The sequence below is a fragment of the Sorex araneus genome, chromosome 8, assembly GCF_027595985.1.
Source record: "Sorex araneus isolate mSorAra2 chromosome 8, mSorAra2.pri, whole genome shotgun sequence".
Lineage (NCBI taxonomy): Eukaryota > Metazoa > Chordata > Mammalia > Eulipotyphla > Soricidae > Sorex > Sorex araneus.
The window spans coordinates 41,458,623-41,478,922 of NC_073309.1; the positions used below are offsets into that span (position 1 = coordinate 41,458,623).

Consider the following 20,300-nt stretch of genomic DNA (forward strand, 5'->3'; position numbering starts at 1 on the left):
GGGAACCATGTGGGGTACCAGAATGGGCCAAGGGCCAAGGGTTCATATTAAACAAACCAAGTGCTTTTGATACATATTTTTTTTTTTTTTTGCTTTTTGGGTCACACCGGCGATTCACAGGGGTTACTCCTGGCTCTGCACTCAGGAATTACTCCTGGCGGTGTTCAGGGGATCATATGGGATGCTGGGAATCGAACCCGGTAAGGCAAACGCCCTACCTGCTGTGCTATTGCTCCAGTCCCAAAGTGCTTTTGATATTGTGAACCCCCCGGGTGGCTCATGTGAGTTGGGAGGAGAAAAAGATGATCACCTTCTCCCATTCCGCCTCTGTCACCCATGAACCCCTGGGAAGACTAGGACTGGTCAAGTCTGCAATAAGCCCCAGATCGGCACGAACCTGAGCCCACCAGCCTACAAGGTGGCCATCAAGCCACACCTGAGGTCCAGTTGGTCTGCCAGGCAGGGAGTTGATCCCCACCACCCGGTTTCTCAGGGAGCCACGGACTCAGGCTGGAGAGAGAGAGTTACGTTGTCTTCTCTGGGCTAAATCACTAAAGTTAGGGTATTCAAGGAATTTTCTTCATGGGGAGAAGTCCAATCTCCTCAGATATGCTGCTCAAGATCTTATTCGTATTCACAAGATTCATCAGTTTTAGAATTTTCCTTTCAAATATTTTGTTGACCTGAGTCTCATTGCCAAGGGCCTTTCCCTATCTATCTGCCTACATCACTTTAGCACCCCCCCTATTCTATCTGGCCTTTAGAATTTTTATTTTATTTTATTTTATTTTTAATTATTTTTTTTCTCTTTGGGTCACACCCAGCGATGCTCAGGGGTTTCTTCTGGCTCTGTACTCAGGGCAGAGCTTGGGGGACCATATGGGATGTTGGGGAATTGAACTCGAGTCAGCCTCGTGCAAGGCAAATGCCCTACCCGCTGTACTATTGCTCTGGACCCTAGAATTTTAATTTTAAATGAATGCATTTTTATTTATTTGTTCAGGGTGGGGTTAGGGAGCCTTCCTGGTGATTTTCTGCCAACTTAACTACAGTTCAATACAAAAGACCAAGGATGCAGAGGTTACCTTAGCCACCTCAGCCATGTTCAAGGGGCCAATAAGACTCACCTGGTAGTGCTCAAGGAACCAAGTAGTATGAGGAATAAAACCAGGGTTTGCTGCATGTAAAGCAAGTGCCCTAATCACTGGATTATCCCCATGGCCCCTGAATAAATTTTAATTTGGCTTCCTCCCGATAGCACAGCAGTAGGGCATTCACCTTTCACGCGGCCAACCCGAGTTCGATTCCTCCACCCCTCTCGGAGAGCCCGGCAAGCTACCGAGAGTATCGAGCCCACGCGGCAGAGCCTGGCAAGCTACCTGTGCATATTGGATATGCCAAAACCAGTAACAATAAGTCTCTCAATGAGAGACGTTACTGGTGCCCGCTCGAACAAATCGATGAGCAACGAATGGGATGACAGTGAGGTTCCTCCCCACCCCAAAAAAAGTATTTTAATAATAGCAGACCTGGAGGGGCTGGAGTGATAGATAGTACAACAGGTAGGGCATTTGCCTTCATGCAGCCAATCCAGGTTTGATCCCCAGCATCTCATATAGTCCTCCGAGCACTGCCAGGAGTGATTCCCGAGTGCAGAGCCAGAAATAACTCCTGAGCATTGCCTGGTGTGACCCCCTCACCCCCCCAAAAAAATGCAAAAATAAAAAATAATAGCAGACTTGATAAGTCAACTCACCCACAAATTCAGACACTGTTTTAACCTCAACTAAAATAAAGAGCTCTGTAGAGTTGCAGGGAGGAAATGATGCAGGAGAAGTTAGCTTTGAGGGATTACTAGGGATTCCCGGAGCACAGAGCCAGAAGGAAGCCTTGAGCGCTGCAGGTGTGGCCCATAAATCCAAAATGAAAGCGATTAGCAGGGAAGGTACGGTAAACAAACTATTATGCGTATTTTAATTGTCTCCTTCACTGAATAGAGTTAAAGAGATTAGCTTTTGGGGGAGGCACTGGTGGGAAAGGCATTTACAAAGACCTTTCCCTTTGTACATGCAAATGTATTGAAAAAGAATTTACACCTAGTTTTCAGAGCTCCTTCTATTAAAACCTTTGACACAAAGAGACAGAATTTACACCTAGTTTTCAGAGCTCCTTCTATTAAAACCTTTGACACAAAGAGACATATTTGGGGTGCAGATTTTTGCTCCCTTAAATAATATATGTATTTTTTTGGATCACACCTGGCGATGCACAGGGGTCACTCCTGGTGTGCTCAGGGGACCATATGGGATGCTGGGAATCGAACCCTGGTCGGCCACGTGCAAGGCAAACGCCCTACCCACTGTGCTATTGCTCCAGCCCCTAAATAATATTTTTTAATTGTGTACTTTTTTCTTTAAAGTTTTATTAACCTGGGTCAGCCTCGTTCAAGACAAGCGCCTATATACTGTACTCTCTCTCTCTGGCATAATTTTATTGTTCTTGTAGGGGTTTTTTTGTTTTGTTTTGGGGCTGCACTGGTTGTACTCTGTGCCCAGGGAATATTCCTGAAAGTGCTCAGGGGCCGTTATGCAGTGAGGGGATTCTGCCCCGTTGGCTGCATGCAAGGCAAGCACCTTAACCTCTGGCATCCTGTCCCCTTTGATACCCGGTGCATTTTTCATAATCTGAGTAACTTTCATTGTGATGTACTATTCATTTGCTTATTTTAATTACATTCCTCTCTCTGACTTTTTTTTTAAACACCATCACCTCAAGATCCAATGCACATTGATGCAAAGAAAAAGATTTCATCTTTTCTATAAGATTGTCTGGAGCCCAAAGTGATATTCCAGTGTTAGAGTGCGGAGTTGACAGAGAACAGAGACAATAATGCAAATCACATAGCGAGGTTTATTGTTGCAGCTAGCTGGGGTCCAAGTGTCCACCGGACGCAGCGGGCTTCAACAAGGACCCCGAGCACTAGGTTCGGCAAGGTCTTATATTTTCATTTTGTCAAGTAAGCATAACTCAGCAATTTTCTATTACCTACAGAGTACACATCTATTTTGTTGTTGTTGTTTTGGCCTGCAACATCCAGCCCACCTCCCTGACAATTACATTCCAGAGACCTAATCTTATTCCAGAGATGTAATCTTTGACAAAAGCATCTAGTTTTTCTGCTTTTCTTGTTTCTGGAAGAAGCCTAGGTCACTCAGAAGGCCACAAAGCCTGTCATAGCAGTTCTCCAGCTAAGTGGGACCTAACATTAGAAGACGGGGCATACTTGGCCTTGCACACAGCCAACCTGGGTTCAGCCCCTGACGGGCACTCTATATAGTCCCCTGAGCACCATCAGGAGTGAACTCTGAGTGTAGAATTAGGAGTAAACCCTGAGCAATGCTGAATGTGGCCCAAGCATAAACACACACACACACACACACACACACACACACACAAAATAAGTTTTCCTTCTTTAATGTGTCACCCTGCTGTGTTATTTTTTTCATTGTTTTGGGTTTTTTTTTTTTTCCGGGGGGGCGGGGCAGAGGCAAATTTAGTGGTGCTCAGGGATTACTCCTAGAGTTGTTCTGAGGACTATATGTGGTGTCTAGGATCAAACCGGGGTCAGCTCCTTGCAAGCAACAGCCCTTGTGAGGTGCTATCTCTCTGACCCTCTGTCCAGTGTTAATCTTTAACTTTGTAGTATTTCCCTTGGAGCCAGCGCAGCGGGTAGGGCATTTGCCTTGATCTGGTTGGCCTTGGTTCGATCTCCAGCACTCCACAGGCTCCCCGAGCACCACCCTTAGGAGTAATTCCTAAATAGAGTCCGTAGTAATCCCTGAGTGTCGCTGGGTGTGACTCCAAAACAAACAAACAAAAGGATCGCATTTTCCTTGATTTTCGGCTCCCTCGCTTTCAGATGGAGCAGAGCCAATCAGAAGGCTTTATTATGCCCTTAAGACGGGCCAAGGGGAGGAGCCTTCCTGGGAGGCTCTCAGTCCCTCACCTTTCCTGCCTAACTCCAGACCATTCCTTTGTCTACTGCCTCTTAGGTAAGTTCGGTAAGTCTGGTATTTTTTGTTTTTGTTTTGTTTTATTTTTTTTTGGGGGGGGGGGCACACCAGCGGTGCTCAGGGCTTACTCCTGGCTCTATGCTCAGCGATCACTCCTGGCCGACTCTGGGGAGCATAGGGGGGGTCCAGAGATTAAACCCGGATCAGCCGGGTGGAAGGCAAGCGCCCTGCCCCCGGTACTGCCGCTCCTGCCCAAGCCTAATGATTTAACGCTTCTTTCCGCTTCTCCTCAAGCACACCAGGAGCTTGCTTTGGTGTGTGTAGGTTCCCAGTAAGCTCCAGGAGTGGCCAGAGAGAGATAGCACAGTGGATAGGCACTTGCATTGCACGTGACCGAACCCAGTTGGATCCCCAACATTCCCAGAGCCCTGTTAGACATAATCCCAGAGCCAGGAATAAACCCTGAGCACTTCCCCAAATAGAAAACCTAAAGTCGAGGAGCCAATCTGACACTTTCCAAGGATCTATTAATATATTTTGTTTCTGTTTGCTTTTTGGGTCACACCCAACATTGCTCAGAGCTTACTTACTTCTGTCTCTGTCTTCAGGGATCACTCCTGGTGGGCTGGGGAGAACATAGGGATTCCAGAAATCAAATCCTGTCAGCCAAAGGCAAGGCAAGTACCCTACCCACTATACCATTTTTGTGCCCACCGGCTTCCCACTGTTTTCAGTTTAATGGCTTTATAATACTTTGTAACCTGGCGGAATAGTCCTGTTTTCAGTCCATTCTCCTTTTCCCTCATTCTTTGTTTTTTTTAAAATTTTTTGTTTATTTTTTGTTTTGTTTTGTTTTGGGAACACAGCAATGCTCAGGGGTTACTCCTGGCTTTGTCTCTGGAATCACTCCTAGCAGTGCTTGGGGGACCATACGGGATGCTGGAGATCAAACCTGGGTCAGCTCCTCTTTTTCTATCTAATCTTAGCTCTCAATCCCCAACAGTAAAATTATTTTAAGAAATACGAGGGGCTGGAGCGATAACACAGCGGGTAGGGTGTTTGCCTTGCACGCGGCCGACCCGGGTTCAATTCCCAGCATCCTATACAATCCCCTGAGCACTGCCAGGAGTAATTCCTGAATGTGGAGCCAGGAGTAACCCCTGTGCAGTGCCAGGTGTGATCCAAAAAAAAAAAAAAAAAGAAATATGAGGAGCCAGAACGATAGCATAGCTGGTGGGGCTCTTTCCTTGCATGTGGCATTTCCTGTTCAGTCCTTGGTATGCCATCTGATCCCTGAGACGGCCAGGAATGATTCCCGAGCACAGAGTCAAGAGTAAGTTCTAAGCCAAGTATATGACGCCCCCCCCCCTTTAAAACAAAAGTATGATAAGAGAATCCTATAAAGGAAAGAAATGATGCATTTCAAATTCACAAATGTGTGGGCTATTTGCATAAAAGGAAAGAACCCTTTTATGTGGATCTTTTTTTTGTAATTGAGGTAATAACGAGTTTTGTATTTTTTCCAAGGGAAGGGCACACCCAGCAGTGCTTAGAGTCTGCTTCTTGTTCTCTGATTTGGGATTACTCCTGGCAGTGGTTGGGGTCTCCTGTGGTATCAGGGATCAATACAAGTACTTCACTCTCTGTACTACCTCTCTAGCCCCAGTTACAGTAGTATTGATGCTCGTGGTTGATTTTTATCTATTTTGGTTTTGGGACCACACCTGACTTTTCTCTGAGCTTAGTCCTGCCCCTGTGCTCAGGGAACATAAGCTTGGGGATCATGTGGGGTGCAGAAATTGAACCTGGGTTTCCCTACCCATTATAGTATTTCTTGGGTCCATGATGAGCTTTATGATCTCTTAACACACCTTGGACATTATCTAATGTTTGCTGTCTACATTTCTCTCCTTCGGATATCTTCATTTTAACTGATCTCAGCCATTGGAAAAACTTTTTACTTTAGGGTAGTGACACTGGAGTGGGTAAGGCACTTGCCTTGCATATGACTGACCAGGGTTTGATCCCCTGCATCTCCTATGATTCTCCAAGCCCTGTCAGGAGTAAACCCTAGCACCACTGGGTGTGGTCCCCATCCTCCAAAAAATTATTTGGATGTAGTTCCATTTATTTAGTTTTGTTTTCTTTTGCCAGGGGTGTCTAGTTATTAAAGACATCTTTCAAGTCCATATCCTGGAGAGTTCAACATACATTTTTACCCAATGGATTTTATGGATTCTGGTCTATTCTTGAGACATTTAATCCACTTTTTGTATAGTGTGAGACACTCATCCAGTTTCTTTCTTTTATGTTTTGTTTTGGGCCCCACTCAGTGTGCTCAGAGATCACTCCTGGCAGTGCTTGGACCATATGCGCTGTTGGAGATCTACCTGGGGTTCACCATATGCGAGGTAAGCATCTTAACCCCTGTGTTATCTTCCTGGTCCCAGTTTTACCTACTTCCCCAGCTCTGGGGGGAGCTTTTTTTGTCTTTTTTTTTTCTCTCTTAGTTCATTTTTACACATAGAAATGTTTTAAGAGTTTTTTAATAGAGTCTTTAGGGTCTTCTGTGTATTTTATATCACATGCAAATAGTGACAGTTGAACCCACTGAATTATCTCTCTGACTTGACTTTAAGACATTTTATCTTTCCTTTAGTTGATATGCTGTATCACATGAATTGTTTGTTTTTTGTTTTTTGTACTGGGGCCACACCCAGCAATATTCCAGGGTTTTTCCTGACTTTGCACTCAGGAATTACTCCTGGAAGCACTGGTATCATTTGGGATGCCAGGGATCAAATCTGGGTTGTCCCATGTGTGACAAATGTCCTTCTTGCTGTAGTACCTCTCCAGCCCCTATATCATTGATTTGTGTATTCTGAACCATCCTAACATCCCTGGAATAAATTCCACTTGTTTTCTTTGTATGAACCTTTGGATATATTATTGGATTTGGTTCGCTAAAATTTTGTTGAGGATCTTTCAATCAATGTTGATTAAAGAAGTCTATTTTTTTTAGAAATATCTTCATCTGCTTGGGGCTGGGGCGATAGCACAGCGGGCAGGGTGTTTGCCTTACACGCGGCCAACCCAGGTTCGAATGCCAGCAACCCATATGGTTCCCTAAGCACCGCCAGGGGTAATTCCTGAGTGAAGAGCCAGGAGTAATCCCTGTGCATCGCTGGGTGTGACCCAAAAAGCAAAAAAAAAAAAAAAAGAAAGAAAGAAAGAAAGAAAGAAAGAAAGAAATATCTTCACTGCTTTTACTACTAGGGTAATAATAGCTTCACAGAAACTGTTCCAGAGAAATCCTATTTTGGAAGAGCTATACTCAAGTATGGATAGTAAGTCTTCTTGTAGGGTGCAGAAGAACTCTATAATAAACCTGTCTGGACCTGGGTTTTTGTTCTTAGGGAGACTTAAAATTACTATTGGTCTTTAATCCAAATTTTTCCAATTCTAGTTCTTCCAATTCCTCATTTAGGATCCTTTTTTTCTTTCTGATATTCTGTCTGATTGATCTGTCCAATGATGAGAGTGGTGTGTTAAAATTGCCCTCTACTGGGGGCTGGAGCAATAGCACATCGGGTAGGGCGTTTGCCTTGCATGCGGCCGACCCGGGTTCGATTCCCAGCATCCCATATGGTCCCCCGAGCACTGCCAGGAGTGATTCCTGAGTGCATGAGCCAGGAGTAACCCCTGTGCATCGCCGGGTGTGACCCAAAAAGCGAAAAACAAAATTGCCCACTACTATTGTGTTTGCCTCGATGTATCTCTTCTCGTCTATTTACAGCAGTTTAATAAGCTTGGCTACCCCTTCATTTGGGGTTACATATGTTGATAATAGATAGTACTTTTGGGGGCTGGAGACAGTACAGAGGGTAGGGCATTTGCCTTGCATGTAGCCAACTCTGGTTTGAATCTCGGCATCTCATATGGTCCACTGACCACCAACAGGAGTGATACCTGAGCACAGAGTCAGGAGTAGTGTGGCTCTAAAAACAAACAAACAAAAAAACCCAATCACTCCAACCCTCCATTTACTTCCTAAGGAGGCTATTCAGTTATCCCTGTTGAATTGGTTTAGATGCAACAAATGCTCTCAGCTTTTTGTTAAAGAGTGTTTTTAATTTTTATTTACTTATTTTGCTTTTGGGGTCACCCAAAAGGGGTTACTCCTGGATCTGTACTCAGGAATTACTCCTGATAGTGCTCAGGAGACCATATAGAATGCTAGGGATTGAACCTGGGTTGGGGATCGAACCTGAGTCTGCCGCATAAGGCAGAAGTTTCTGTGTGCCTTATCTTCAAGGTCATTGATTCCATTTTAAGCTTCTCTTCTGCTGCCTAGTCCTGCTACTCCATTCTTTTATGCCTTTGCTTTTTTAGTTTCTTCATTTTGTTCCTTAGTCATTGAATTTATTGATTCTCTTTCAATGATATCCTCTATTTAGACAGCTCTGACCAGAGAGATAGTACAGCTAAGGTGGGGAACTTGCCTTGCACACAGCTGGCCCAGATTTGATCCCTTGCATCTCATGTACACCCCTCCCACCCCAGTGATCGCTGAGCAAAGAGTCAGGAGTAGTGCCTGAGCATCACTGGTTGTGGCCCCAAACCAAAAAGAACAAAACTAGAAAGTTATGATGGAAATGGATTTTCCTGATTTCCTATCCCGAAATATTGATGTGGCTCAGTTCCTTCATCTTTTCATTATTCCTGGTGCTTTGTGGGGTCTGAGGCTTGAGCTCCAAGTTGCAGTTTGTCTGAGAAGTGATCTTGTGCTCCTGTTCACTGTATCAGGCTCGAGCCTGTCACTGATTTCAGTAAGCCTGGGATGCCTTGTGATGTTTAGTGAACTGTTCGCAAGATCAAAGTGGCGCCTGTGGCTCTAAGTGTGTGTTCCTAGATGACAACAGGGAATTTGGGGATCACCAGTGTCCCTGCTGTAGTTCTGAGGTATACAGTTAACCTGGCTCTGACCCAAATGTCATGTTTGCTGGTTTCTGGCAGCTAATGTGGCATCACCTTCCAAATGATTTTTTTAATTGAATCATCATGAGATAGAGCATTACAAAATTGTTCATGATTGCATTTCAGTCAATGTTCCAACACCCATCCCTCCACCAGTGTAACGCCCCAGCAGCAGTGTCCGCATTTTCCCTCCCACCCCTCCAAGCCGAGAGCACATCAGGTAGGGCGTTTGCCTTGCACGCGGCAGGCCCGGGTTCGATTCCTCCATCCTTCTCGGAGAGCCCAACAAGCTACCGAGAGTATCACGCCTGCCCGGCAGAGCCTGGCAAGCTATCTGTGATGTATTCAATATGCTAAAAACAGTAACAAGTCTCACAATGGAGATGTCACTGGTGCCCACTCGAGAAAATCGATGAACAACAGGATGACAGTGCGACAGTGCAGTGCTACCCCCTCCAAGCCACTCCCCACCACAGTCTGCCTCTATGTTTGTTTGTTTTTTTTTTTTTGCTTTTTTGGGGTCACACCCAGCGATGCTCAGGGGTTACTCCCGGCTTTGCACCCTGCTGTGCTATCGTTCCAGCCCCCCAGCCTGCCTCTATGGCAGGCATCTCTTCTCTCTTTCTCACATTCCAAATGATTTTCGTAGTGAATGGCAATTGTCACGTGCATCCAATAACACTACTCAGCAAGCTGGTCTTTGTAGCTACAAGTGATTCTTCCATTTGCCATCCATCAGTTTTGACTTGGAATCTCCAAATCCTGGCCCAATAGGAAGGATTCCTTGCTGTGAGGTCAGCTGTTGTGACCCCAGGCACAGCTGTTCCTAGCTGCTTTATCTATAGTATTGCCAGTCCCAGCCTCTGACTCAGCAGGTCCCTTTGTCCTGCCCATAAAATGACAAAAGATGACTAAGACCTCATTTCATTTTTTTGGTTTGTTTTTGTTGCCACATCCTGAGCTGCTCAGGGCTAACTCCTGGCTCTTTGCTCAGGGATGCTTGGGGGACCATCTGGGATGCTGGTCATTGAGCTGAATAGACTGTATGTAAGGCAGATGCTCTACCGGATATGCTGTCTCTTCAGTTCCAGTCATAAACTGGTTATAGCTTGCAGCTGGCTGCAAAGTTCTGTGAGAGTCTGGAAGTGATGCTGGCAGGGACTAGGATTGGTAAAGGCTCCAGTGGTTCCTCTGAAGTGCTGGAGTGCAGGGTTTGGGAGGGCCCGAAGCCAGAACTGGTTTTCAGTATTTTCTCTTTACCCTGTAGCAAGGCCAAGGAGATGGAGAGGTTCCCAGTTCAGCTCCAGGACCTGGCTATCCACCAGCTGTTGAGAGATAAAACTTCTATCAAACAGACCCTGAATGAGCTTCCAATCACCTTCTTCCCGATTCTGTTGGATGAGGCCATCAAAGGGAAACACAAAAAGTACCTCAGAGCCTTGGTGCAGGTCTGGCCCTTCACCTGTCTCAATCTGGGTTCTTTCAACTGGGGCAGTCCTGAAAACCAGGATTGCCTCCGTGCTATACTAGAAGGCCTGGATACCCCACTGACACTTCATGCTGGCACCAGGTATGGAGACCTAGATACATGCAGACATCAGCATCATAGAGGGGTGTTTGAGTGTGTGTGTGAGGGGGGGGAGAAAGGAGAAAGAGGGAGCGACAGAGACAGAGAGATAATGAGCATTAAAGGAAATAAGCACAAGAACAACGAAGATCGGCCAGTGACTGAGCAGATGGAATGCATCAAGTCAGGCTTCCTGGAAGCAGAGACTGAGCCAGGGAAGGGCTCTGGGGAAGGAGGGGACAGCACAGGGCAGAGGAAGCAGTCGAGCAAACCTGTGGTTTCCGCTAGGACTGACTTCTGCCTGATACTACATGGGGCTCTGGAGTGGTTTGCATACCAGGCCGGAGGGTCAGAATCTGTATACTCATACCCAGGGCCGTCAGCCATTGGTCACTTCCAGCATCACCTCTGCCCCAGGGGCCTGATCAGCTGAGGGTGATGCTCTGAGAAGGGGTGACCAGGAGTTCTCAGTAGATGACATGGGACTGACTGGGGAAGGCACCAGGCAGAAGACAGAAAGCCCTGGTCCAAGGAAACTTGGTGAAGTTACTAGGGACGGACTTGGGAACAATGGCTGAACTGTGGTGTTAGAGAGGAGTACTAGGCTGCTGATGTGCAAGCAGGTTATTTGAAAATTCCAGAAGGGAAGAAGGGGGAGAGTTGCTGGGATGGAGCCAGTGTTGGCTTCACATGGAGTTTCCCTCTCTTCCCTCAGGAGGCCAAAATTGAGGATGGTGGATTTCCGACCAGACTCTGAGCAAAATGATGGCTCCCAAGATGCAGCTGGATGCGTGGAATCATCAGCCACATGGAAGGACACAAAGGCCGCCTTTACTGCGAACAAGCCCAGGCAGAGGCGCGCACACTGGCTGCCCTGGGAGTGTGTGGATCTATATTTGAACCTCTCCACATGCGATCACTATTCTCAGATCATTTTTTCCTGTATTCAGAGGAGGATGAAGATTAGCTGCCGTCCTCTGCGTCTATTTGTTAGGAAATTGTGCATCAGGAATAAGTCGTGTGAGTGGCTTGAAAACGCCCTGATGTTCATGCAGCTGGAATTCATAGAGGAGCTGGAGCTAGATATTCCCCCAGGTTTCCACTCCGAGGGGATCAATGTTACAAGAAAAGTGAAAGAGATGACAAATTTGCGGAGCATCTCCCTGTCTGTTCTCAGAATCCAAAGTCATGGCCAATGGGACCAGGTGTTGTCTAGTTTATTTTCCTTCCTCTTCCACGCCAAGGTGCTGAGCCACCTCCGGGCATTCCACCTGTCCAGTTACTACATTTCAGGCCATGTGTACTACCTCTTCCGGTGAGCACAGGGGAAGAACTCTATTTTTTTTCTCTTGGAGGGAGGTGGTTTGGGTCACACCCAGCAGTGTTCAATATTTACTCCTGGCTTTGTGTTCAGGGGATCATATGGGTGTTGGGGATCAAACCCAGATTCAGCTGTGTGCACTTTCCCGTTCTTTAATGGTGATCAGGACTGGAGGAAAGGGAAGTGAGGGGACAGTGGAGTCACATCCAGGACTCAGAAGCCTTGGCCCCCTGATCAGTGGTAACTTTTTGAGAGACCAGTTCCTATCTGGAGAAAATTCACACTCACAGTCATCAGGAAATATTTTTTTCTTTTTGGGTCACACCCGACGATGCACAGGGGTTACTTCTGGCTCTGTACTCAGGAATTAATCCTGGCAGTGCTCAGGGGACCGTATGGAATGCTGGGAATCGAACCTGGGTTGGCCGAATGCAAGGCAAACGCCCTACTCGCTGTGCTATTGCTCCAGCCCTCATCAGGAAATTTCTATCAGGTTCTTTTCTCCCAACAACCCTCATCTTTTTTGTGTCACACCCTGTGGTACTCAGCACTTATTCTTGGCTCTGTGCTCAGGAATCACTCCTAGATAGAATTGGCTCTGTGCTCACAATAGAATCGAGTTGGCCACATGCAAGGCAAGTTCCCTACTCATTGTACTCTCGCACAGTCCCTAGCCCTCATCTTTTACATCTGTTTCAAAATGAGGGAACTGGAGCTGGAGTGATAGCATAGCAGGTAGGGCGTTTGCCTTGCACGCGGTCGAACCTGGTTCGATTCCCAGCATTCCATATGGTCCCCTGAGTACTGCCAGGAGTGATTCCTGAGTGCATGAGCCAGGAGTTATCCCTGTGCATCGCTGGGTGTGACCCTAAAAAAAAGCAAAAAAAAAAAAAGAAGAGGGAACTGGGTCAGGGAGATAGTATAGTAGTATAGGAGTGAAGGCACTTGTCTTAGGTGGTCAACCCTGGACCTTAAAGTAGACCTTAAAGTAGAGCCAGAAGAAGTAAGTTCTAAGCATCACCAGATGTGCTCCCCCTTGCCCCCAGAAAATAGGAAACTAAGGCAGATTAAGAACTTGTCCAAGGTCACATAGGAAGAGTTAGAGTCAAGACTGAAACCAGGAAGTCTGCTGTTTGGCAGGGAAAGTGGGGTGGGAGCACCTGTCCCAGGGAACAGCCATCAGAATCAGAGAGGAGTACTGGTGTGGCTGTGTAGGGCCTGACATGTGGTGCTGCGTTGAGCTGGGGATCAAACCTGGGACTAGCAGATGCCTCCTAGCACTTAATGCACTACAGCCCTCTGATCAGTTTCCTTCTTGGCCCTGGAAGTCTGGGTTTTTAAAAAATTACTAATTACTTTATGTAAAAATTTTATTTAAATTTTGTTTTGGGGCCACACCTTGTAATGCTCAGGGCTTACTCCCAGCTCTGTGCTCAGGAATCACTGCTGACAGGAGACCATAATGAGGTTCAAGCCATCGAACCCAGGTTAGACATGTGCAAGGCAAGCATTCTATCAACTGTGCTATCTCTCTGCTGCCACATTATCTTAAAAGAATTTTTTTATTGTTCTTGGGCCATAACTAGTGATGTTCAGGGCTTACTCTTGGCTCTGCATCCAGGAATCAGTCTGTCAGTATTTGGGGGACCGTATAGGATGCTAGGGATCAAACTTGGGTCAGCCACTTGCAAAGAAGTCACCTTATCTGATGTGGTAAGGTGGCCCCTCATGTAAAAATTTTATTTTTTTTGCATTTTTTGGGGGGGTCACACCTGTTGATGCACAGGAGTTACTCCTGCTCTGTTCTCAGGAATTACTCCTGGCAGTGCTTGGAGGACCTTATGGGATGCTGGGAATTGAAACCGGGTCAGTCGCATGCAAGGAAAATGCCCTACCTGCTGTACTATTGCTCCAGCCTCCCGTGTAAAATTTTTTAAAAGCAACCTATGCTTATTATTTCACACAGTTTCTGAGAGATAGGAATCTGGGGCAGCCTAACACTTTGGATCTGAGTTTCATGAGATGGCCGTCAAACTGTTGGCCGGATCTCTTTAAAAAAATGCCTTGTGGGGCTGGAGCAATAGCACAGCGGGTAGGGCATTTGCCTTGCACACGGCCGACCCAGGTTCTGATTCCCAGCATCCCATATGGTCCCCTGAGCACCGCCAAGAGTAACTCCTGAGTTCAAAGCCAGGAGGAAACCCCTGTGCATTGCTGGGTGTGACCCAAAAAGCAAAAAAAAAAAAATGCCTTGGCCACAGAGGTTGTTCAAAGGACTGAACTCAAATATATTTAATACATGAGAGGGTTGGGGTGAATCCCCAAGACCTCATGGTCTCCTGACCACCACCTGATTGATCCCTTTGAAGAACAGGTCCAGTGTCACCCTTATCCCCACTGGGTGTGGTCCCCAAAATAAGCCTCTTTACATCCCTGATGGACTTAAAGATTAACAATCAAATGTCCATCTTCCAGATTTGAACACTGAGATCATGAAATACTGGGTCAGTAACCACTGCCCCACATCTCAATGCCATTCTTTATCCTTGAGGGGTCTCTGAGGGCTGATATCTGGTTGCTTCTAGAAGGTTCTCTCCTTACCTGCTTCCCTGGAGTGACTGTCTCCATTTCTCCTCAGCTACCTGCCTGCTACCCTGGAGATCTTAGAGCTCCCCTACTGCAACCTGGAGCCCCGGGACATCAGCTGCCTGTCCCAGAGCCCGCAAGCCTCGAGTCTGAAAAAGCTCAATCTGAGGAACACTTGTCTTTCCCGTGTGGCTCCCGATGTGTTAAAGGCGCTGCTTCAGTCATCCATGGCTACCCTACAGGAACTAGACCTCGGTGGCTGCAGGTTAGAGGATGTCACCTTCATGGCCTTGCTGCCCCTCTTAAGTCAGTGTGTCCATCTCCAGGAGCTCCGTCTCTTCGATAGTGTCATCACCATGGCTACCCTGCGGAGCCTGCTCCAGCACCTGGCAGGGCTGTCCAAGCTGCAGTGCGTGGTGCTGCCCGTCCCTGAAGAGTGCTTTGAAGGCCTCCCTGTTCACGGACGTACCCAGGACTTGCGACCACAACTGCTCCGGAGCGTGAAAGCCATGGCCGAGGAGATGTTGTGTGTCCCAGGGCGGAAGGATGTGCGTTTTACCTACCGCCTCTCTGAAATCACTCTTTGGAAGTTAACTTCTGAGTCTCGAATGTATTTTCAGTCTTTGTTTCCTCATCCAGGACCTTAATAAGTCTGTATGGTCCCAAGGGACCATAAGGGATTTCAACTTGGGTTAGCCTGTAAGATTTCTTTTTCTTTTTCTTCCAGTTTTTTGGGAGACACTCATTGAAAGTGCTCAGGGCTCACTCCTGACCAAGCTCAGGGGACCGTAGAAGATGCTGGGGATTAAACCCAAGTCAGCCTAGCACGCAATCACCCTATTCACTGTACATCTTGTCAGATCCAACATCTCCCTTTCTTTTATTATTGTTGGGCCACACCCGGTGGTGCTCAGGGCTTACTCTTGGCTCTACACACAGGGATCATTCCTGGTGGTGCTGGGGTATCATAGGGGGTTCCGTGGATTGAATCTGGGTTGACTGCATGAAATACAAGTCCCTTACTGTCTGTACTGTCCCTCTGGCCCAGATTTTTTTTTGAGTGGGTAAGTTTGGGCTTTATTGGCAGTGCTGGGTGGCTACTCCTGGCTCTATGCTCAGTTATCACTCCTGGTGGTGCTCTGAGATTACAGTTCTGAAGTGTTGAGGATCCACTTGGGGTGAACCATGTGCAAGGCAAATGCCTTAATCCCTGTACTGTCTATGCCAAAAAAAGCTGAAGGAGCTTTGAAGAGACAGTGCAGTGAGTAGGAAGTTTGCCTTGCATACAGTTAACACAGGTTAGATTCATAGATTCACTGTACCCCATATTATCCCCCTGAGCACAGACAGGTGTGGCACCCAAAACAAAAAGTAAGCAGGGGGGGGTGAGTGAAAGGCTTGGAGAAGCAGTTAATAACACATCAACTGAAGTTATGAATTTTGGCTGACAACCACCCTGAATTTTCCAGGGGATTCCTATTTTTAGCACTGATGTCATGCATTTGACTGTTCCCCTCCTTTTTCTGAGACACACCCAACAGTGCTCAGCACTTACTCTTGGATGTTCACTCAGGGATTACTCCTAGCAGTGCTCAAGGGACCATAAGGGATTCAACTTGGGTTGGCCACATGTTTCCAAAATGTCCTACCTACTATACTATTTCTCTAGTCACAGATTAAACTGTTAAGTACCCCAGGCCAAGGTCATTGGAGAATATCCACGTTTTACCTTTCCCAAAAGCTATTCAAAACTCTCTTAAATGTGTTTCTCCTCATCTGTCTCTAAATAAAACTATTTTACTACTTGTCTTTTGATATTTTCCATGAGGGTAAACAATGGACCTGGAAATTTGAAGGAGGTTATGTCTGATTAGAGAAATACCTCACTCCAGGCTGTGGTCTCAGCTCCCCAAACCATATGGGTGGTTAAGACCAATTTCTACATGATGAAGATCAAGTGGACTTCAGGTTCACCCAGTGGGGCAGGTGGACACTGGCAGTGCAGGTACTCAGGACAGCTTGACCCAGTTGGATCAAACAAGAAGATCCAAGATCCACTGGCCAGGCAAGTACCTTTGTTATACCCGGGTTTCAGGTTTCCCATTCGAAGAAAGACCAGATCCACAAGTGAGAATGCAGAAGCAAAGGAAACTTTATTGCTAGCTTGAGCTAGGGGCCAAGTCTCATCCAATGGCGCGGTCTTTTTTTTTTTTTCTTTTTGGGTCACACCCGGCGATGCACAGGGGTTACTCCTGGCGGTGCTTGGGGGACCATATGGGATGCTGGGAATCGAACCCGGGTCAGCTACGTGCAAGGCAAATGCCATACCTGCTGTGCTATTGCTCCAGCCCCTGCAGCAAATTCTTGACAAGGACCCAGACCCTAGTTTCAGGTAACACTATATTGCCTATGGTTGCATAAGCAAAGTTGGCACAGTTGTTGGTTACAGTTGGCAGTTCTCCCAAGAATTTCGAGGAAGCAGTCACAAGTAAGCTAATTGGTCATGCCCACCTGCTGTGCCCAGAGATATCCTACTTATCATATTACTGGCTTAGGATGTCTACGGGATTTCCAACCTGGGCTACGGACAATTTCAGGGAATTCAAAATCTATGCTTTAGGCGGAAACAAACCTATGCCTACTGCTTGTTTTGCTTAAGTGCAACCTGCCATGGCACACATGAAGTTCATTCTCGGCCTCACACCTTTTTTGCTCCCCCTTCTCCCACTAATATCATTTACCGAACCCTCAAATACAGTAAAAAGGAACAAAAGATTATATAAGTAGGCTTGATCTTGGGCTCCAGGGACCAATCTGGGGTCAAACGAAGGTCATGTGACTAAGGTCACATCCAAGGCAAGTGCTTCAACCTCTTTCCTATCTTCCTCTCCGGGCCCTTCTATAAAGCGGCTTTGATTTCCAATTTTTTTGATGGTTAATAAGATTTGGTATCTTTCCATGTGCTTATTAGCTATTTATATGTCTTCTTTGGACAACTTTTTTTGTCTTTAGGGTTTTTTTGTTTTTGTTTTTGCCTCATCCACCAGTTCTTAGGACTACTGGCTCTGCTCGGGTGTTGCTCTGAATGATGTTCGGAGGACCAAATTGTGCCAGAGATTGAAGTTGGTCTCCCGCATACAAAGCATGTGGTTAACACTTTGAATTCTCTCTCTGGTCCGTGTTTGCATCTTTTAACCATATTTTATTGAATTGCGACTTTTACAGCTTTGTAATAATTATGTATTCTAGACTCACATCCTTTACAGATAGTTGACAAACTTTCTTCTATTTGATTAATTATCTTACTTTCGAGAGAGTATCTTTTGCAGGGGAGAATATAATGTTCAGCTTACAATTTTGTTTGTATCTTATTTTTGCAGGTATGCTTTGTAGCAGTGTTCGGCGCAACTCCCAGCAACACTTGTGAACCTATTTTTTTGTGGGGAGGCCACACCCGGTGATACTTAGGATCACTTCTGGTGGTGCTTGGTGGCCCACGTAAGATTGAACCCATGTCGACCGCGTGCAAGGAAGTGTCCTATCCTCTGTATCCTGCAGCCTACTTGGGCGCTTTTCAAAACAAAACATTGTCTTCCTTCTTTATGGCTGAGTTTAAAACCTGAAGTTTCAGAAAAGTAGATCTCTATAGCTCCTTTTCCATAACTCCTAACTCCGGTCCTAGGGATTCTCCTGGATGAATCCACAGAAAACCCTAAATCTGAGCGGGTGCGGGGGTGGGGTGAGGTGGGGGCGGCACTTCACATCTGCGCTTGCGCACACCTGGCCCCGTCCGTCCCAGAAGTCTCCGCGCTTCACGCGGGGTGGGGCCTCCCTAACTTCCGGGCGCTGCTCGGCCTCGCGTGGTGGATGCAGGAAGTACGGGCTCCCTGTTGCAACGCGTTTGTCCCTGCGGGAGAGGCCGCATCCCTCATGGCCGCAAACAGAGAGGCGGTGAGTGGGGTTGGGAGCCCGAGCTCGGGCAGAGCGGGTGGGCTGCAGCTCAGACCGCGGGGTGCTTGTGTCCTTAGGAGGAGGGAAGGGGACGTGCTTGTGAGAGGCTGCGCTGCCTCGTGGTTCAAGTTCACCTCAGCTTCCTCACCAGCGCCGCGTGAGGCTTCCACTAAGTGACTCCCTAGGGGTAGGATTGCAGTGAAAACCGACAAGGGGCCAGAAAGAGGAGACAGCAGGTAGGGCAGTTGCCCTGTACATGGCTTACCCGGCATCCCATATGGACGCCCCCGAACACCGCCGAGTAAGCCCTGAGCAACACCCGGTGTGGCCCCAAATCCAAAAGAAAACCGAACAGAAACCAGATCAAGCCAAAGCGAGAGTCGCTGTGAGGGGTAGGAATTTTAAAACGAAAATTGCCTTGGAGAGCAGATCAGGATGCAGCGAAAGGCCGAACTCTTGGGCCCCGTGGACCCGCAGCTGTCTTGGGTGTATGGTGACCGAGCTTTGGGCTGCCATTCTGAGCTGAAGTAGAAAGGAGTCAGCTTGCATGGCACGTGTTCGGAGTTTTGGACTTGTCTGGGGTTTTTTATCCTAGGTTTTTTATCCTAGGTGCAGCACCGGGTGCCAGGATTTTGGCCTGGAAGTTCTGGGGCTGGAATAATCCAGTCATGTCTTCTAGCCTGTTGAACAATCTAGCGGCCCTGGCAGATTATTTTATTTTACTAAAAAAAATCATTTTTAATTGACTCTCTGTGAGATAGACCATTACAAAGTAATACGTGATTGAGTTTCAGTCATGGAATGATCCAACACCCATTTTTTCACCAGTGTACCTTTTCCACCACCAATGTCCCAAGTTTCCTGACCACCACCCCCAGCTTGTCTCTATGGCAGGCACTTTTCTTTCTTTCTCTCCTTTTGAGCATTATGGTTTGCAATATGGGTACTAAGAGGTTATTGGGTTTGTTCATGGCGTTCATATTTTTATCAGGAAGGTAAGGCTGCAGTAGCTTTGTAACTGGGTGGCAATTTTGGGGTATGGACGTGACTGCCTAGGCTTCTGCAAGTACAACGAGGTGGGGAGCCGTAGCCATCCCAACTGAGAAAGCCTGGAGATTGCACTAAAAAAACCCCACATATATAATTTTTTAGCAATTGAAATATTGGTGAGGTCCATCCCAAGATAGCCAAGAGCATGGCAGCAATTTGGGTTGTTCAAGCAAGAGGCTGCTGGGGGTTCTGTTCGACAGGTTTGGGGTAGCAGGAAGCCTGAAGGCACCATTAGGCTGCTGATGCACTGGTACAGGGTACATGTTGACCTGCTGGAGGTACCACATTCCCCCTACCTATCCCCAATTTTGAACTTTTTTCCCCAACAACTGGTTGTATGCTAAGCTAATAGCAGACATTCTGTTCTAGACACTTTGAAACCTTGTGTTAGGTACTGGAGGTAGGTGTTATTTTTTTCTTTTTGGGTCATACCTGGTGATGCTCAGGGGCTACTCCTGGCTTTGCACTCAGGAATCACTCTTGGCGGTGCTCAGGGCGCTATATGGGTTGCTGGGAATCGAACCGGGTCAATTGGTGCAAGGCAAATGCCCTACCCTCTGTGCTATTGCTCTAGCCCCTGGAGGTAGTTTTAAACTTCTCGTTTCCAACAGCTGCAGAACTCTAAATGTTTTTAAGAGCTATTGTAACATTGAGTCCCAGAACCTTCTGTGCTAAGGAATTCACAACATTATTGTCTTGTGTGTTTAGAATGGAGGAACTATTTTTGAAATCAGTACTTTGGGTGCAGGGGCGGGCAGGACACACCAGGTGTTGGTCAGGGCTTACTCCTGGCTTCCACTGAGGAATCACTCCTGGTGGTGCTCTGCGTGCAAGG

General features: G+C 46.9%; 1 protein-coding gene across 1 annotated transcript; it reads left to right on the forward strand.

The window, feature by feature from the left end:
• The first annotated feature begins 1,923 nt into the window (after window positions 1-1,923).
• Window positions 1,924-15,111, forward strand: LOC101547198 (melanoma antigen preferentially expressed in tumors-like). The gene is made up of 5 exons (XM_012932234.2): window positions 1,924-1,945; window positions 3,920-4,052; window positions 10,258-10,560; window positions 11,273-11,872; window positions 14,517-15,111. Exons 1-5 carry the CDS (start codon window positions 1,924-1,926, stop codon window positions 15,109-15,111), a joined length of 1,653 nt encoding a protein of 550 aa, XP_012787688.2.
• Window positions 15,112-20,300: the final 5,189 nt, after the last annotated feature.